This window comes from Pectinophora gossypiella, chromosome Z (genome assembly GCF_024362695.1).
Source record: "Pectinophora gossypiella chromosome Z, ilPecGoss1.1, whole genome shotgun sequence".
NCBI lineage: Eukaryota > Metazoa > Arthropoda > Insecta > Lepidoptera > Gelechiidae > Pectinophora > Pectinophora gossypiella.
The window spans coordinates 22,611,843-22,626,342 of record NC_065433.1 but is presented as its reverse complement, the minus strand read 5'-3'; the positions used below and the strand labels follow the sequence as shown (position 1 = coordinate 22,626,342).

The window sequence follows — 14,500 nt, the reverse complement described above, 5'->3', positions numbered from 1 at the left end:
ATGCGACATTCATTGCTTTTCAACCAGTATTGGAGTATTTAATCAACTGTATTTCGTTTTGTAAGAATTTTCCTACTACAAGTACTTTTTATAATCACATTTCAATATCCAACTGAAAGAATATTAAATTTAAATCTTTATAAAACCTTCTAACAGAAGAGCAGAAAAAGAATTCGCACAGTAATCAAAGAGAATGTGACGGAAGACGTAGGAAATACAGCTAATTAATGAAATGGGAGATAAAAACTTTAGACATGCGAAGGTTTTTTCGAAAACTGTAGTCGCAATTCAATCAGATTACTGTATAAAAGAGATAATTCTGCTTAAATAGGTTAATCTGTCGTTGGGAATAAAGTAAGCTAACACAATGTCTCGCCTTTCTATGGCAAAGGTACTTAAATATTATTCGCGTTGCGGTTTTAATAACGGCCGCAGTCTCATCTCGTCAGTCAGATTGCGGTTCTGTGTTATCTTCTCAGATATTAAAGGTTTAATCGCAGCGAAATATTGCCAAGTTTACATACGTGTGACAAATGATGATAAAAACTAGAAGCTCAAAATGTAGGTGGCAGCACTGTTGAGTGTTCCTAAGTTTTGATAGTTCTGCATACTGTTTTGCTAAATTCGTGATATATTGCTATAAAATGTGGAGCAACAAGGTGTACTGTCCTGTCTGAAGGATGACTTACGAAAAAGAAAAGCAGCCAGTTGGAAAAAGGCAGTTTTGATTGCAAATGAGTTTTTATTTTTCCCATCATATGGAATAAATATAAAGCAGTTATACGCTGCGCAAAGGGTGATAGTTAAAAATTATAACCAAAACAATGTTTAATTTTTGACGTGACTTATTGTAAAAAATATTTGAAAGAATTAATCGACCCTAGTGGGTCGATAGCGTTAAGCGCTGATTGAGGGAAATCGTCGACCACGCCGGCGGGTACCAAACAGTAAAAATGTAAGTACACTCAATAGTAGCGACACCTGATAGGAGAAATAGGCAGCTTTTATCCTCATTGGTTTATGTAAAGGGCGTGGGGTGGGTAAATCAGACAACAATACTTTATCACTATCTTTAGTTTACAATATTAATTCTAAATTATGTACATGATCCAGATTGCTATTTAGGGTGCGTCGTCTCCTCTGAGAGGCAGATACTGGTGGCGTCTGGCGCTGTAGACTGTCCGGCGCTGAGGCACCGGCGGCGGCGCCGCCTCCACCGATGATCTGGACTGCGCGACTTGCAGGCCCACGGGAGCTACGGGGATAGGGGTCACCGCATAGCCGGCTGCTACCAAGGCTGCAAACTCTTCCGGAGTGTACGCCCTGTTATTCTTAGGAGGAGGCAACTGCGACCTTTGTTCCTCAAGATTCTGCCCATGCTGTTCAATGCTGACCTGCTCCGAGCTCGCCTGCTGCTCCACTCTGAGCGATGGCTCTCTTGTAGGCTGTTCTGTTCTGACCGTTGGTCTCGTGATTTTCTTGGGAGATAATTTTTGGCTGACATAGATGGCGGAGTGTGGAGGCTTGGTGGGCTCGATAGCGCGCGGCTGCTCGACTAATTGTCTGTGGGTAAGCGGAGCCAAATCGTACCTGCTTCGTGGCTCGCTTCTGTATACCGGTCTGAGATAGTACTGTTCACCAACTAACTGGGGCTGTTGTTGGGGCAATACGTCTTGAGGCACTGGATCGTAAATCTTTACAGACCGCATCTTTTCAGGTTCAGGGAATCTTTTCAGATAAGTGACCGGACGTTCGACACTGGAAGCGGGCACCCTTTGTTCTTGCCTGATGGGTTGAGATCTCGGGGCTTCAACAATTCGGTATTGTTTAGGAGAAGCTTCTGGTTGGGGATATTGAGGGAGCACTCTGTAAGCGAGTTGAGGGCGAGGTTGTTGTTGTAGTTTTGGCGGGGCTACTATTTTTAGCCCTTGAGACTCGGGGCGTTCATAGAGAGCTTGTTGAACAAATGCCTGGGCTGTGGGTACGGGGACATATCGCAGAGCTTGAGGAGCACGCTGTGGCTGAGGAGCGGGCCTGTACTGCTGCGACGCTGGTTGCGGCTGTTGTTGCACGTTGGTGGTCTCAATCAGGTACTGTTGCGGGGCGACAGAGGCCTGTGGCGGCGCAATGTGAGAATGGACCTTCGAGCGGAGTTTCGTGGGTTTCTTGCTTGGTTTCGTGATGTATCTATCGACCTGAAATTTGAAATAATTACATCATTGTGTGGCGTGTCGAATACTGTGATTTTAGTTGTTACTTGGAAAGTGTTAGTACTTATAATTACCTGTTGATACTGAGGCGCAATACTCTGCGTGGAAACCTGCTGGTACTGTGGTGCGATGCTTTGAGCTTGGGGTTGTTGATATTGCGGACGGTCGTCTTGGCGTTCTGCGGGTTCTCCGATGGACAGAAGTTTCAACAGCTCGTCGCGATCGTAGGATGCAGACGGACTGACTCCAGCATCAGACACGGATAACGCTGCACCAACTGAAGCCTCGCCACCATTCGACGAGTAATGAGGTCGAGCGATCACAGCGTGCGATGGCTGGAGCGAGACCTGCAAACATAATTACCTATGTTAGTAACCTGAACAATAATCTTGATTTGGCAGTGGCTTCTGTAAATAAAAACCAGACCTTTAGGTTAGCGGACCCCGCAATTGAAAATGAAAGAAATCCAAGGAGATAATAAGTCGTTTAACCTGAAGTTATGTTTTTATGGAAGATGGAATATTGATTACCTTGTAATTAAGTATACATTACGAAAAAGTAGAAATTACAGGAAATGACACAAAAACAAAATCTATTCTAAATTGGCCATAACATAACTTAGCAACGAGCTTGTATCCAGGTGGGCAGAAGTGTATATTATTAATTATATTTATACACCCATTCCTCGCCGACTATGTATAAGTTCATGTGTTTATGTTTAACCCTTTCAAGGACAGAGATCATGGGTCATTCATGGTTCATAATAGGTAATAAGACACCTTGGAATCCTCACGTCATTAGACGTTCGTTCTTTGAAATTGTTAAGGGGCCTATTGTTATTAACCGGGCACAGATCCTGGGAACCACGTGATATCAATTATCTGTGATCCAAAAGTTAATTAAAAGTCAAAGTCGAATTTAGTGGTTTAAAGCCTGAACCCTTGACACTATGATGTAAGTCACGTGTATTCCGAACAGGACCCGAAATGTCAAGAGCTTTACTTGTAATTTTCAATTTGCAGATACCCGAGTGAGCAACCGGAACGCGGTAGACGCGTGAGGGCAGACGTCGTTGATGGTCGTGTCAAATATTGAATTTTGCGGGCGAACTTTTCACTATTCTTGGATGGTTCAAATCTTTCGTAGGTAGTTTTCTGTTGAATTTTCCAGGCGGACGTTTCACGGCGTATTTCTGTTGTAATTTTTAAATTGTGTTTAAATTTTCGAAACTGATCGTATTTTCCTAAAATATCAAACCAAATCATAAACTAATAATCTAGAAATTAATAACAATTCATTATTTAACTGAGCTACTTATACTGTAACCTCATTTAAAAATAATAAAATGAAGCATTTTTTAACCTTTCTCCCACACACACAAAGATCTTTCTTTTATAACACGCCACGCGGACGGAGTCGCGGGCAAAAGCTAGTATATACTATAATGATAATACTTTTTGTAAAAAAAAAACTCAGATTACATAAGGTCGAGCGAATTAGGACTTTTATCAAAAGTATATTTTGCGAAGTTTGTTGGGCCACTTCTTCGTTTTGTTAGTAGAGGAATTATGGAAGATTTTTTTCCATTTCTAAACTAAACATATATTATACTTTTGCTTGAAAATATTTCTGAACACATTTCAAGAAAAATGTTTGCATCTGAAAAGGATTACTTACTTATATAAAATGTATAATATATATTTTATATATGGGAATATATAAAACATTTATTATACAACTACAACACACAACTAGGGATAGTTGCAGTGTAGTAGTTGTATAATGAGAATCAAATAACAGGAACAACATGATTCAAAGATGATGTTCTGAGCCAAAAATAAAAAAATAAAATTAACCAGCTTGCTAATTATTCATATCATCAGTCTGTGCTTAGGTTGATGTGAATCTCAGGTTAGGACATTGTCTGTGTCTTCAGCAGTCTTCTTCTATCGTGTTCCCATACGTGTGAGGTAGATTACCTCGTCAACCTTGGTGTTAGGGTTATTATTGAGCCGCCAAGCCTTCTAAGACGGCTCATGTAACGACTGCTTACTTACATCATGACTTAATTTTGTTCCTGCGACACAGTCCAATTTATGTACTTAGTTGTGTCAAAAATATCCAATTAATTTGCGTTGTGATAACCTACACTGCAGTATATTATGCTGTTTATTGATCGAAAGCGTACACCGTGCTGTGCATTTTTTTGTAGTTTATTTTTAAATGACTGTATATCTATCACAAACATAGAGTAACACGGACCTCCGCTTTTTTGACGTGACTTATTGTACTTTTGCCGCAGATGGCATTAACTACTTGGCTGGATAACGGACCTCCACTCTATGATCACAAAGCTGTGTGAATCGAGGAATCGTTATGACACATCGTCAAGAACGATTTAAACGATCCAATGGTTCTGATTTCTGAAAGGCTTTCTGGGCTTGTATTCACCAGTAGTATCAACTAAGTACTACTACTGATAGTAAATTTTGTTACCTGTCTCTGAGGCTCCAGGTAGTAGATCTGCTGCAAGTTTTGTCGGTGATCGGGCTGAGGGTTGGCGTACAGTTGCTGCAACTGCGTGTTGCTGCCCAGCGGAGCCTTGCGTTCGGGCTGCAGCTCTAACAACTCCTGCGCATTGAGGGAGAACACCTGTCCAGGACGGTACTCTTGCTGGTCAGCTCGGCTAGAACATAATAAAAAATATATATTTATTAATCAAATATAGAATCATGGTTTGCATCATCCCCCTCAGTATTTGTTACGGTGTCACTCATACCCATACGCACTTGTATGGCTACCTGTACGTACGTGGTGTAAGTGACATCGTAACGAATACTGAGGGGGGCGATTCAGTTCATTATTCTGAGTTAATATTAAGTGAACTTTTCCATCGCAAGAGTATAGAATTAAAAATAATTTACAAAACACAAAATACTCGTAAAAACATGAATTTTGCGACGGGAAATTCCTTTTGTTATTAACTTAGAATAATGAACTGAATCACCCCCCGGTATTCGTTACGCTGTCACTAACACCCTGTGTAGTTACTTTGACATTGTAGGCTATAATTTAGTGCAATGTTGGAAACTCAAGGTATTATACATCCTACATCTGTAGGTAAGCCTTTATAAAATCAAGTTAAAACGCATCCAAAACATTAACTAAACACAAAACAAGGAAATAATTTACAGCTCCCAAACGATTTAATGCGTCGGACGTATATGATGGTAATAAAATGTCATAACCACAATAGCCGTATTTAACTAAATTCGCTAAACTGAACGAAACTTTTAGCTAATTAAAACTGTATTCCGGTCTGGCATTAGTTCTATTAGTTTCGTTTCAAAGCGCAACATTTCCGATGCATGTAGATACGACTTTACACTCCACCCTCTGCGACCGGGTAAGTTGCGCTCTAGGGTGGTGGGTACAACATCAGGGCCCCGTTTAATAAACATTCATCACTAATTTAAGAGCCACGCTCTTGTCGGTGTAGCATTCTCCATGCTACTTTTAGGGAAAAATAGGGCAGTGGATTCCCTCTTGCCTTCCGCTCCGCAGTACTCTGTCTGACGCGAATGGGATGGCGCCCAAAGTAATCTATTTCAAAGCCATACTAGACAAATTAATTTAATTTAATAAACATTACAATTTACAATTGTGAATTACCTAAAATACCATGGCAATTCAACTCAAGTGTGTGAGCAGATTTACCATAAATATTATAAAGTTTCATAATAGTAAGGCAATGAACATCGAATTGTATATTACAAGTGTAATGTTTGTGACGAGCTCGGTGGCACAGCGGTAAACGTGCTCGGTCTGCGATTGTTGAAGTTAAGCAACTTCCGCAAAGGCCGGTCATAGGATGGGTGACCACAAAAAAAAGTTTTCATCTCGAGCTCCTCCGTGCTTCGGAAAGCACGTTAAGCCGTTGGTCCCGGGTGCATTAGCAGTCGTTAATAACCATCAATCCGCACTGGGCCCGCGTGGTGGTTTAAGGCCCGTTCTCCCTATCCATCCATAGGGAAGGCCCGTGCCCCAGCAGTGGGGACGTTAATGGGCTGATGATGATGAATGTTTATTTAACAGAGACGTATCAAAAAAACAGAAGTGTTATCCCTAACTCACACTATCTTTTCTTCCTAGCGTTAAAAGCTTATGCCAGTGGTACGTATCATCATCTCCTTAGCATGATCCCGGTTTTCACAGGATCCGCTTACACATAACCTGAAGATTTGACAGGTCCGGCTTTTTAGCGACTGTCTATTTGACCTTCCAACCTGCGAAGGGAAATCCAACCCAATACAGGAAAGCTCCGTGGTCTAGTGGTTAGAGCGTTAGGCTCACGATCTGGAGGTCCGGGTTCGATTCCCGATGGGGACATTGTCGAAATCACTTTGTGAGACTGTCCTTTGTTTGATAAGGACTTTTCAGGCTTGAATCACCTGATTGTCCGAAAAAGTAAGATGATTCCGTGCTTCGGAGGGCACGTTAAGCCGTTGGTCCCGGCTATTAGCCGTAAAAACACCTCCACCAACCCGCAGTGGAGCATCGTGGTGGAGAATGCTCCATACCCCCTCCGGTTGATTGAGGAGAGGCCTGTGCCCAGCAGTGGGACGTATATAGGCAGTTTATGTTATGTTATGTACAGGAAAGCTCAACTACAAAGTGCTAGCCAACATTGTAAGGGTCAAAGTTATAAAATGGTAATCTAGAAATAGAAATCAATCCGATTTAGTCTCGTTTATTGACTCTCTCGTTTAAGAAAGTGATTTTTTAGACATTTCGTGCAAAGTGTCTCATTTAATTGTTAGCTTTTTCAAGTTAGAGTCCAGTCCAATATGGTGTTTCTGACGTGAGCGATCTATTAGTTTCAGACCTATAATACTGTAACTAAATTTTTTATTAATCGTTTTATCAAAAAAAAGTAAACTACCAGCGAACGTGCATGTTGTGTGTACGAGTATTTAGTACTTGTCAGCATTACAAAGTTGTTTTTTTTTTTTCATTTGACCAAGCTATTAAGGTTACTGTGATACTGCTCTTTATTCACTAGCACAGAAGGAGCTTGGATTTCTGAGTCTTCATCAAAGACAAAGTCTGTGACATAACATCACGCCTGTATCCCCGGTGGGGTAGGTAGAACTTTATCGTATTACACTCACTCCTCGCCAGGTGTTAAATCCGATGTAATAGGGGGCGGGTTTATAAGTCTGCGCATCAAAGGTGGAAGAATTTGGAGTATACCTACACATAGCAGTTTACGTTGTAATGAGAGATAAAAACGTACATAAAAACATAAACAGTCTATATACATCCCACTGCTAGGCACAGGCCTCCCCACCCGGAGGGAGTATAGAACATTTATTTATTTATTTATTTATTTATTTATTTATTTATTTATTTATTTATTTATTTATTTATTTATTTATTTATTTATTTATTTATTTATTTATTTATTTATTTATTTATTTATTTATTTATTTATTTATTTATTTATTTATTTATTTATTTATTTATTTATTTATTTATTTATTTATTTATTTATTTACAACATACTGGAATATGCTGAACACGCTGCTACACTGCGGGTTGGTGGAGGTGTTTTAACGGCTAATAACCGGGACCATGGGAGATATTTCATTCAAAATTAAACCCTTTGAAACGGCGAGATTAATCATGAAATTGTTTTCAGTTTAATCACCCACATGTAATTAATTAAGTAAGCTTGACGAATAGAGTTCTGCTAGTGAGAATCCGGTCCTATATGCAGTGGGTAGCAAGCTGACTTTATTATTGAATTAGGCAAGGTGAACCTTACTGAAAGTTTGATAACATTTTGTACGAGCCACTTAGCTGATTACCTGACTTGATCCCGATCATCGTCCTCTTGTTGTTCCTCGACCGGGGCGACTTGTTCCTGAAGCAATAACAATTAATATATTAATAATATTTTATTAAAACATAGTAGAAATAATCGTATCAGGAGGTGAAGGTTTTGGGAGGAGGAATGGCGATTACTCCACCGACTCTTGTCGATCGGTCTTGCGCAGTTCTTAAATAAAGAGAGATAGAGAGAGAAATAATAGTAGTAGGTGTACTAGTAGTGTGTGTTGTATAATCCGTCGCTAATTTAAGAGCCACGCTCTTATCGGTGTAGCATTCTCCATGTTACTTTTCTATGGAAAAATAGAGCAGTGATTTCCCTCTTGCCTTCTGTCCCGCAGTACTCTGTCTGACGCGAGTGGGTTGTCTATTTCAAAGCCGTACTAGGACTCCTCCCCTCCGCTGACAGAATAGTACTGACAGTAAAGTTACTGCTGCCCTCTGTCAGGTTCCAGGTTACACTCCCTGTATATTAAAGTAGTAGTAGTAGTAGAAATAGTACTTGTTGTATATTAATGTAAGTATATTAAATAAATGAAATTAAATTTCGTGACCGTTTTATCGCGTTAGATAGAAAAGAAGATCAGGCAGGTATACCAGATACGAAATAAAATCTTATAACGCCTATGCGTTTTATTTTTTTGTTATACGTTTGGTATCCGCCAGGTTCACTAAAATATGATAAGGTGACATTATTCAACTTTGTTACAACAAAAAAATCAAATCAAAGCCGCTTCCTCGAAAAAATGCTCACGAAACGAAGGCAAATTATAGCGGAAGGCAAGTCTCGTGTGTGCAAACAAGAAGAATTTTCCCACAAACAAAAGAAAAACTAACAATCGGCCCGTGGTCTCTGCAAATTAGCGATGTGACAACAGCGCATGACACAACATGGCCGCAATTATGTATTACACTGGATGCGCCGGCGCCGGTGAAAGCCGAGAAAAACGAAACAATGTGACGCGATTATCGGCCATTTTCGAAACGGGGGGCGGGGCTTACTTGCAAAAACTCGGTGGCGGAAAACCGACAGAAATAATGACAGGGTTTTATCGACGACATTCGTCCAGCTAGCTGTTTATCAGTCATCGCCATGTCGTAATGACGCCTGAGGGAATTAAAGGCGAAAAGAGGCCTTTGGTGGCACCGAAATAAATTCAACACTTCACTAATTTGACGTTACTACCCATACTAGAAGAACAATAGGTACTTCGTCTTCTCTCGTGGCTGTAAGATCAATGACCGACCTTATAAATCTTTTCTCAGGATTACTATTGACGACTTAAAGCGCGTGCGTGAATTATGTTATATTTCTGGCGAACAGGTGATTTCAGCTGACTAAAAGGTGAGGACACTGGGAAACGAATACAGGATGTCCTGGTCGTGAGCTTAACGGACCACTTAGTAATAATTTTCTACATAACTTAAAACATAAACAACCTATAGGTATACGTCCCAGCTGGGCAGAGGCCTCCCCTCAATCAACCGTAGGGGATATAGAGCATACTCCACCACGCTGTTCCACTGCGGGTTGGTGGAGGAAAAGAAACGGTTTCAAATAAACATAAACTGCGTCACACTGCTGGGCACAGGCCTCTCCTCAATCGAGAGAGGGTGTTGAACACACTCCACCACGCTGATCGACTGCGGGTTGGTGGAGGTGTTTTAACGGCTAATAGCCGGGACCACCACCTTAACGTGACAATCAGGTGATTCAAACCAGTGAAGTCTTTACCAAACAATGGAGAGTCTCACAAAGTGATTTCGACAATGTCCCCTTCGGGAATTGAACCCGGACCTCCAGATCGTGAGCCTAACGATCTAACCACTAGACCACAGAGGCTGTTTAATTTAGTTCTACATTTACTTAATTATGTATTTAAGCAAGGAGCCCGCGCGGTTTATCTGTCTCGTTTGCGCGCACGAGGTAAGACATATCTATTTATTACTTATAGTAATTACCAAAATACGGTGTCAAAATATCTGAAGAAACCGCTCCTTGAGAGTACTGATTTGAATAAGAATTAAAAAAAATTATGATAAAACTCTGTCTCCCTGTAGTTACAATTTGAAAATTACTTCGGTAAAATTCTCTTTTATTTATAAAATCAGTTATCATAACTAACCTAATTTTGCATTTTATTTTTACTTTAACAGACTTACAAATGAGTTATTAATTAAATAGAAAATGCAAATGTAATATCTAAGTATATTAAAAATAAATACTTTTTGTAAACTAAGTAAATTCTTCTTCTTCTATCGTGTGGGTTGTGAGGTAGAGTACCAATAGTAACCCTGCTCAATAGTAACCCTGGTGTCAGGGTTACTATTGAGCCCCCAAAGGCCCCTGGCATGGCTCTGGTAACGACTACTTACTTACACCAGTAAGTAGTAACCGGGCCCAACGGCTTAACGTGCCTTCCGAAGCACGGATCATCTTACTTTTTGGGCAATCAGGTGATCAGCCTGTAATGTCCTAGCCAAACTAGGGATCACAAAGTGATTTTTGTGATTATTCCCCACTGGGATTCGAACCTGAGACCTCCGGATCGTGAGCCCAACGCTCCACCACTGGACCACGGAGGCCGTTACTAAGTAAATTAAAATCAAACTTTCCGCCCGCCTGGATTTCGGTTATCGGCACAGCATGTTTATTCTACCCTTAAATTATATAAAACAATGTTATTTCCCAAGGTCTAATCTACCAGTACCAAATTTCAGCTTTGTTTAGTAGTTTCGGCGTGTAAGCGTAACAGACAGACATACCAACTTTCGTTCGCATTTATAATATTTCTAAGAAAGTAATAAGTAGTTGTTAAACCAACCGAGATAAGTAGGTACCTGTAGAAGTGACTGTAACTCATCACTTACCATTCGACATCTATTCATTTCATGGCTTGTACGATTATCAAATCCATCGCAGCCGAGCAAAGTAGCCTCCATTCTTCGTTATTTTCTTTCGTTTTCTTACCGTAATATTGAAGTACTCATTACGAACAACAGTAAACAGTAAAGTCATATAATAAGCTAACTGAACTAATTTAATTTATAGGAAGTGCTATAAACTCTGTCGAAGAAGACAAAGGCGGGATATAAACCGCTTAGTGTAAGCTGCAGGGGAAAGCAGACAATCTCTATGGACAACTATGGTAGGCAAGGGACGACGGTAGGCGACGGGAGGCGACGGGAGGCGATGAGAGGCAATAGGAGGCGATAGGAGGCGACGCAGGACGACAGACGACTACCACTCACTAGAAGCCGCTCAGGGAAATTACGTTTTCCCCTCTGATGCCTGCTCAAAGGTAAAAAGATCCGATTTATTTTTTACTCAATAATATGATTCCTATTATTATTATTTATTGGCTCGATGTGACGCATTGGAGGAGGTGTTTTAGTTATAAGATGTGTTTGTTTTGTTTTTAATTGTTTGAATAAATTGCATCTTAAAATCAAATTCAAATTCAAATTCAAAAATATCTTTATTCAGTAGGTAACATAGTTACACTTTGAATCGTCAATTTTTACATAACGAACGTCTCATCCGCCTAAAACTACTGCAATCATTATTAATAAAATAATAATTATTAAATAATATTATTTATTACTCATATTCTTAGTCTCAATGTTAAATGTCTTGTTCAGGCATTTCAGTAGTCGAAGATAAATCTTGTACGACGTCAATTAGCACTCTACTAGTAGAAGTTTGTTTTTAAATAAATACATATAAGTCCTAGTTTAGTCTGTGACCTGCAAGTACTCGTACATACAGGGTATTAAATGATACTGTAAAGAAAACTTTGAGGGATGATTCAGACCATGATTCTGAATCATGTGACAAAAGTATGAAATTGAAAATAATTAAAATAAAAACCCAAAAAGTCATGTATTTCTCGACGGATAATTCCAGTTGATATTAACTCAGAATCATGAGCTGAATCATGCTCATCATCATCATCATCAGCCCATTAACGTCCCCACTGCTGGGGCACGGGCCTTCCTTATGGATGGATAGGGAGATCGGGCCTTAAACCATCACGCGGGCCCAGTGCGGATTGATGGTTATTAACGACTGCTAATGCAGCCGGGACTAACGGCTTAACGTGCCTTCCGAAGCACGGAGGAGCTTGAGATGAAAGCTTTTTTTTGTGGTCACCCATCCTATGACCCGCCTTTGCGAAAGTTGCTTTACTTCAAAAATCGCAGACCGAGCGCGTTAACCGCTGCGCCACCGAGCTTCCGAGTCATGCTAAAAATGCTTAATATTATATATATATTGTGAGGACACTGATCTCAGTCAGATTGAGTAAATATTCTTTGCTCCCATAAGTAGGTTATCCGTGGCAAATAGGTGTCTATTTTTTTTACTTTAGTGTTAAAGTCAGGTCAATAAAAATTATACCCACCTGTGATGGACATGTGGATAAAAACTACACTACATAACAGATTACATGACGCAACCAAGATCATATATCGTTGTTGCATTTCTGCAACTGTCACAATCGCCGCATACCTAACCTAACAACATGCTATTAGCCATTGCAGTTGCACGTACAATACCAACTTGCTACATAACGTCTTCCAAACGGTTAGTATTTAGCGTTACATCGCTCTGTCGAAACACCGATTAAAAACGTATTAGTAAACAATCGCTGTGACAGAATGGATTACAGTTACAAATTGATTATTTTGTTTACGCGTGTTACGGATTTTGATGTTATTGTATACGGAAGCAATAAAATACTCAGTAAGTGCTTAATAAGAATATATTAACCCTGATCCCTGCAGACACCTAATTTTATATTAAGTTACACACGTCACTTTCTTAAGCGCCCAAAAGGAAAGGAACTAACGATTGACAACTGTTAAATTCAAAAGAAATGACTGAATGAATGAATGACCCGGGCGAATACAATAGACATCTCGCTTTTATGCAAACCGTTTAACGTGTACTGTCAACTTAACTCTGTCGGGTTGTTGGCCAATGTTTAATTTACAGAGGCTTGTTTTAGATTTGTGTCTAAAATTGACGTATGTTCCATAAATTTTATGCCTGTCGATTACCCGTCCCTTTCCTTATCGAAATTTAAAAAATGACAGGTATAACTTAAAATAAACTTAGAAAACATTGTAAAACTAGTGAACTAGGTAAATGTTGTCCTGTCCGATCTCAGGAACACAGGGTCCAGTTCAAAATCTAAATCATTCAGGGAGTGAGCTCAAACTCACGAAAAATCTGATCAAAATTGATCGAACCATTTTCGAGCTTTTGCGATACTGTCTAACCCACAGCAATGAGGAAAAACTGCCTATTTCTCCCATCAGGTGTCGCTACTGTTGAGTGTTCCTAAGTTTTGACAGTTCCCCATACAATTTGAGTAAACAAACATATTTTTGCGGTCATATATTACACTATAACCCTTTCTCCAGCGTTTAACTGTCATAGTTTTATATTTATTCCTTAAGGATCGGGAAGAAGAAAATTTAGAAATACTTATTTTCATCAAATTGCCTTTTTCCAACTAATGGTTTTTCTTTTTCATAACTCATCCTTCAGACGGGATACAATCCACGTTGCTCAAAATTTTATAGCAATTTATCACGAATTTTAGCTGGAAAGTATGGAGAACTGTCAAAATTTAGGAACACTCAACAGTGCTGCCGCCTACATTTCAGCTTCTAGTTTTTATCCTCTTTCAATTTTGTGTACTACTAACTGAGGATCGCGAAATCTGTATTATCGTGTACCTGAAGGATCACATTACGTGAATTTATTGAAGCGTACTTTCGCAAATTCACGAAAATACGACACTCAGGAAAACTCTACAAGGAGAATAACACATAACATAACGGCATCGCGCTTGCATCTTCGTAGGGGTTGGCAGAGATATATATAGTATTATGTACAGTCATGAGCAAGGGTACATTATGTACCCACTTTAGGACACTGTCGCACTAACATATTTGACATTTAGTGAGACTTACAGTTGAATTTGTCAGAAAAGTTAATGTGACATGGTACCAAAGTGTATACATATTAATGCTCGTGACCGTACCCACTCCTCGCCAGCTACGTGTAAGTCTCACGTAATTATTGGCGAGCTCATTGCCATTAAGCTGTCACAAATCCTGGATCCTACGTAATATCAATTAACTATGAAGTAAACATGAATTCAAACTCAAATGTCGAATTAGTGGTTTAGAGTCCGACCCGGGATTTGAATCCATGACGCCACGGTCTAAGTCACGCGTTCTAACGATATAGAACTTTATATTATTGTCGTGCCGCATAGTTTGCCAAAGGAAACTTAAAGTTAAACTTACATCTAAGCATTAGAGTATTAAGGTATATAATTAACCAATTTTTCAAATGTAGTCAATCAGCCTATTCAATAGTCCAC

General features: G+C 39.6%; 1 protein-coding gene across 1 annotated transcript in view; it reads right to left on the bottom strand.

The window, feature by feature from the left end:
- Positions 1 to 1,115: 1,115 nt before the first annotated feature.
- The window catches only part of LOC126379872 (DNA translocase FtsK-like), a 54,427-nt gene continuing 41,042 nt past the window's right edge, over positions 1,116 to 14,500 (bottom strand). Inside the window, exons 3-6 of the mRNA XM_050028846.1 lie at positions 8,081 to 8,136; positions 4,707 to 4,896; positions 2,285 to 2,557; positions 1,116 to 2,195 (exon numbers count right to left, since the gene is read on the bottom strand). Coding sequence (XP_049884803.1) covers positions 1,122 to 2,195; positions 2,285 to 2,557; positions 4,707 to 4,896; positions 8,081 to 8,136 — 1,593 coding nt within the window. The 3' untranslated portion in view covers positions 1,116 to 1,121. The remainder of the gene's footprint in view (positions 2,196 to 2,284; positions 2,558 to 4,706; positions 4,897 to 8,080; positions 8,137 to 14,500) is intronic.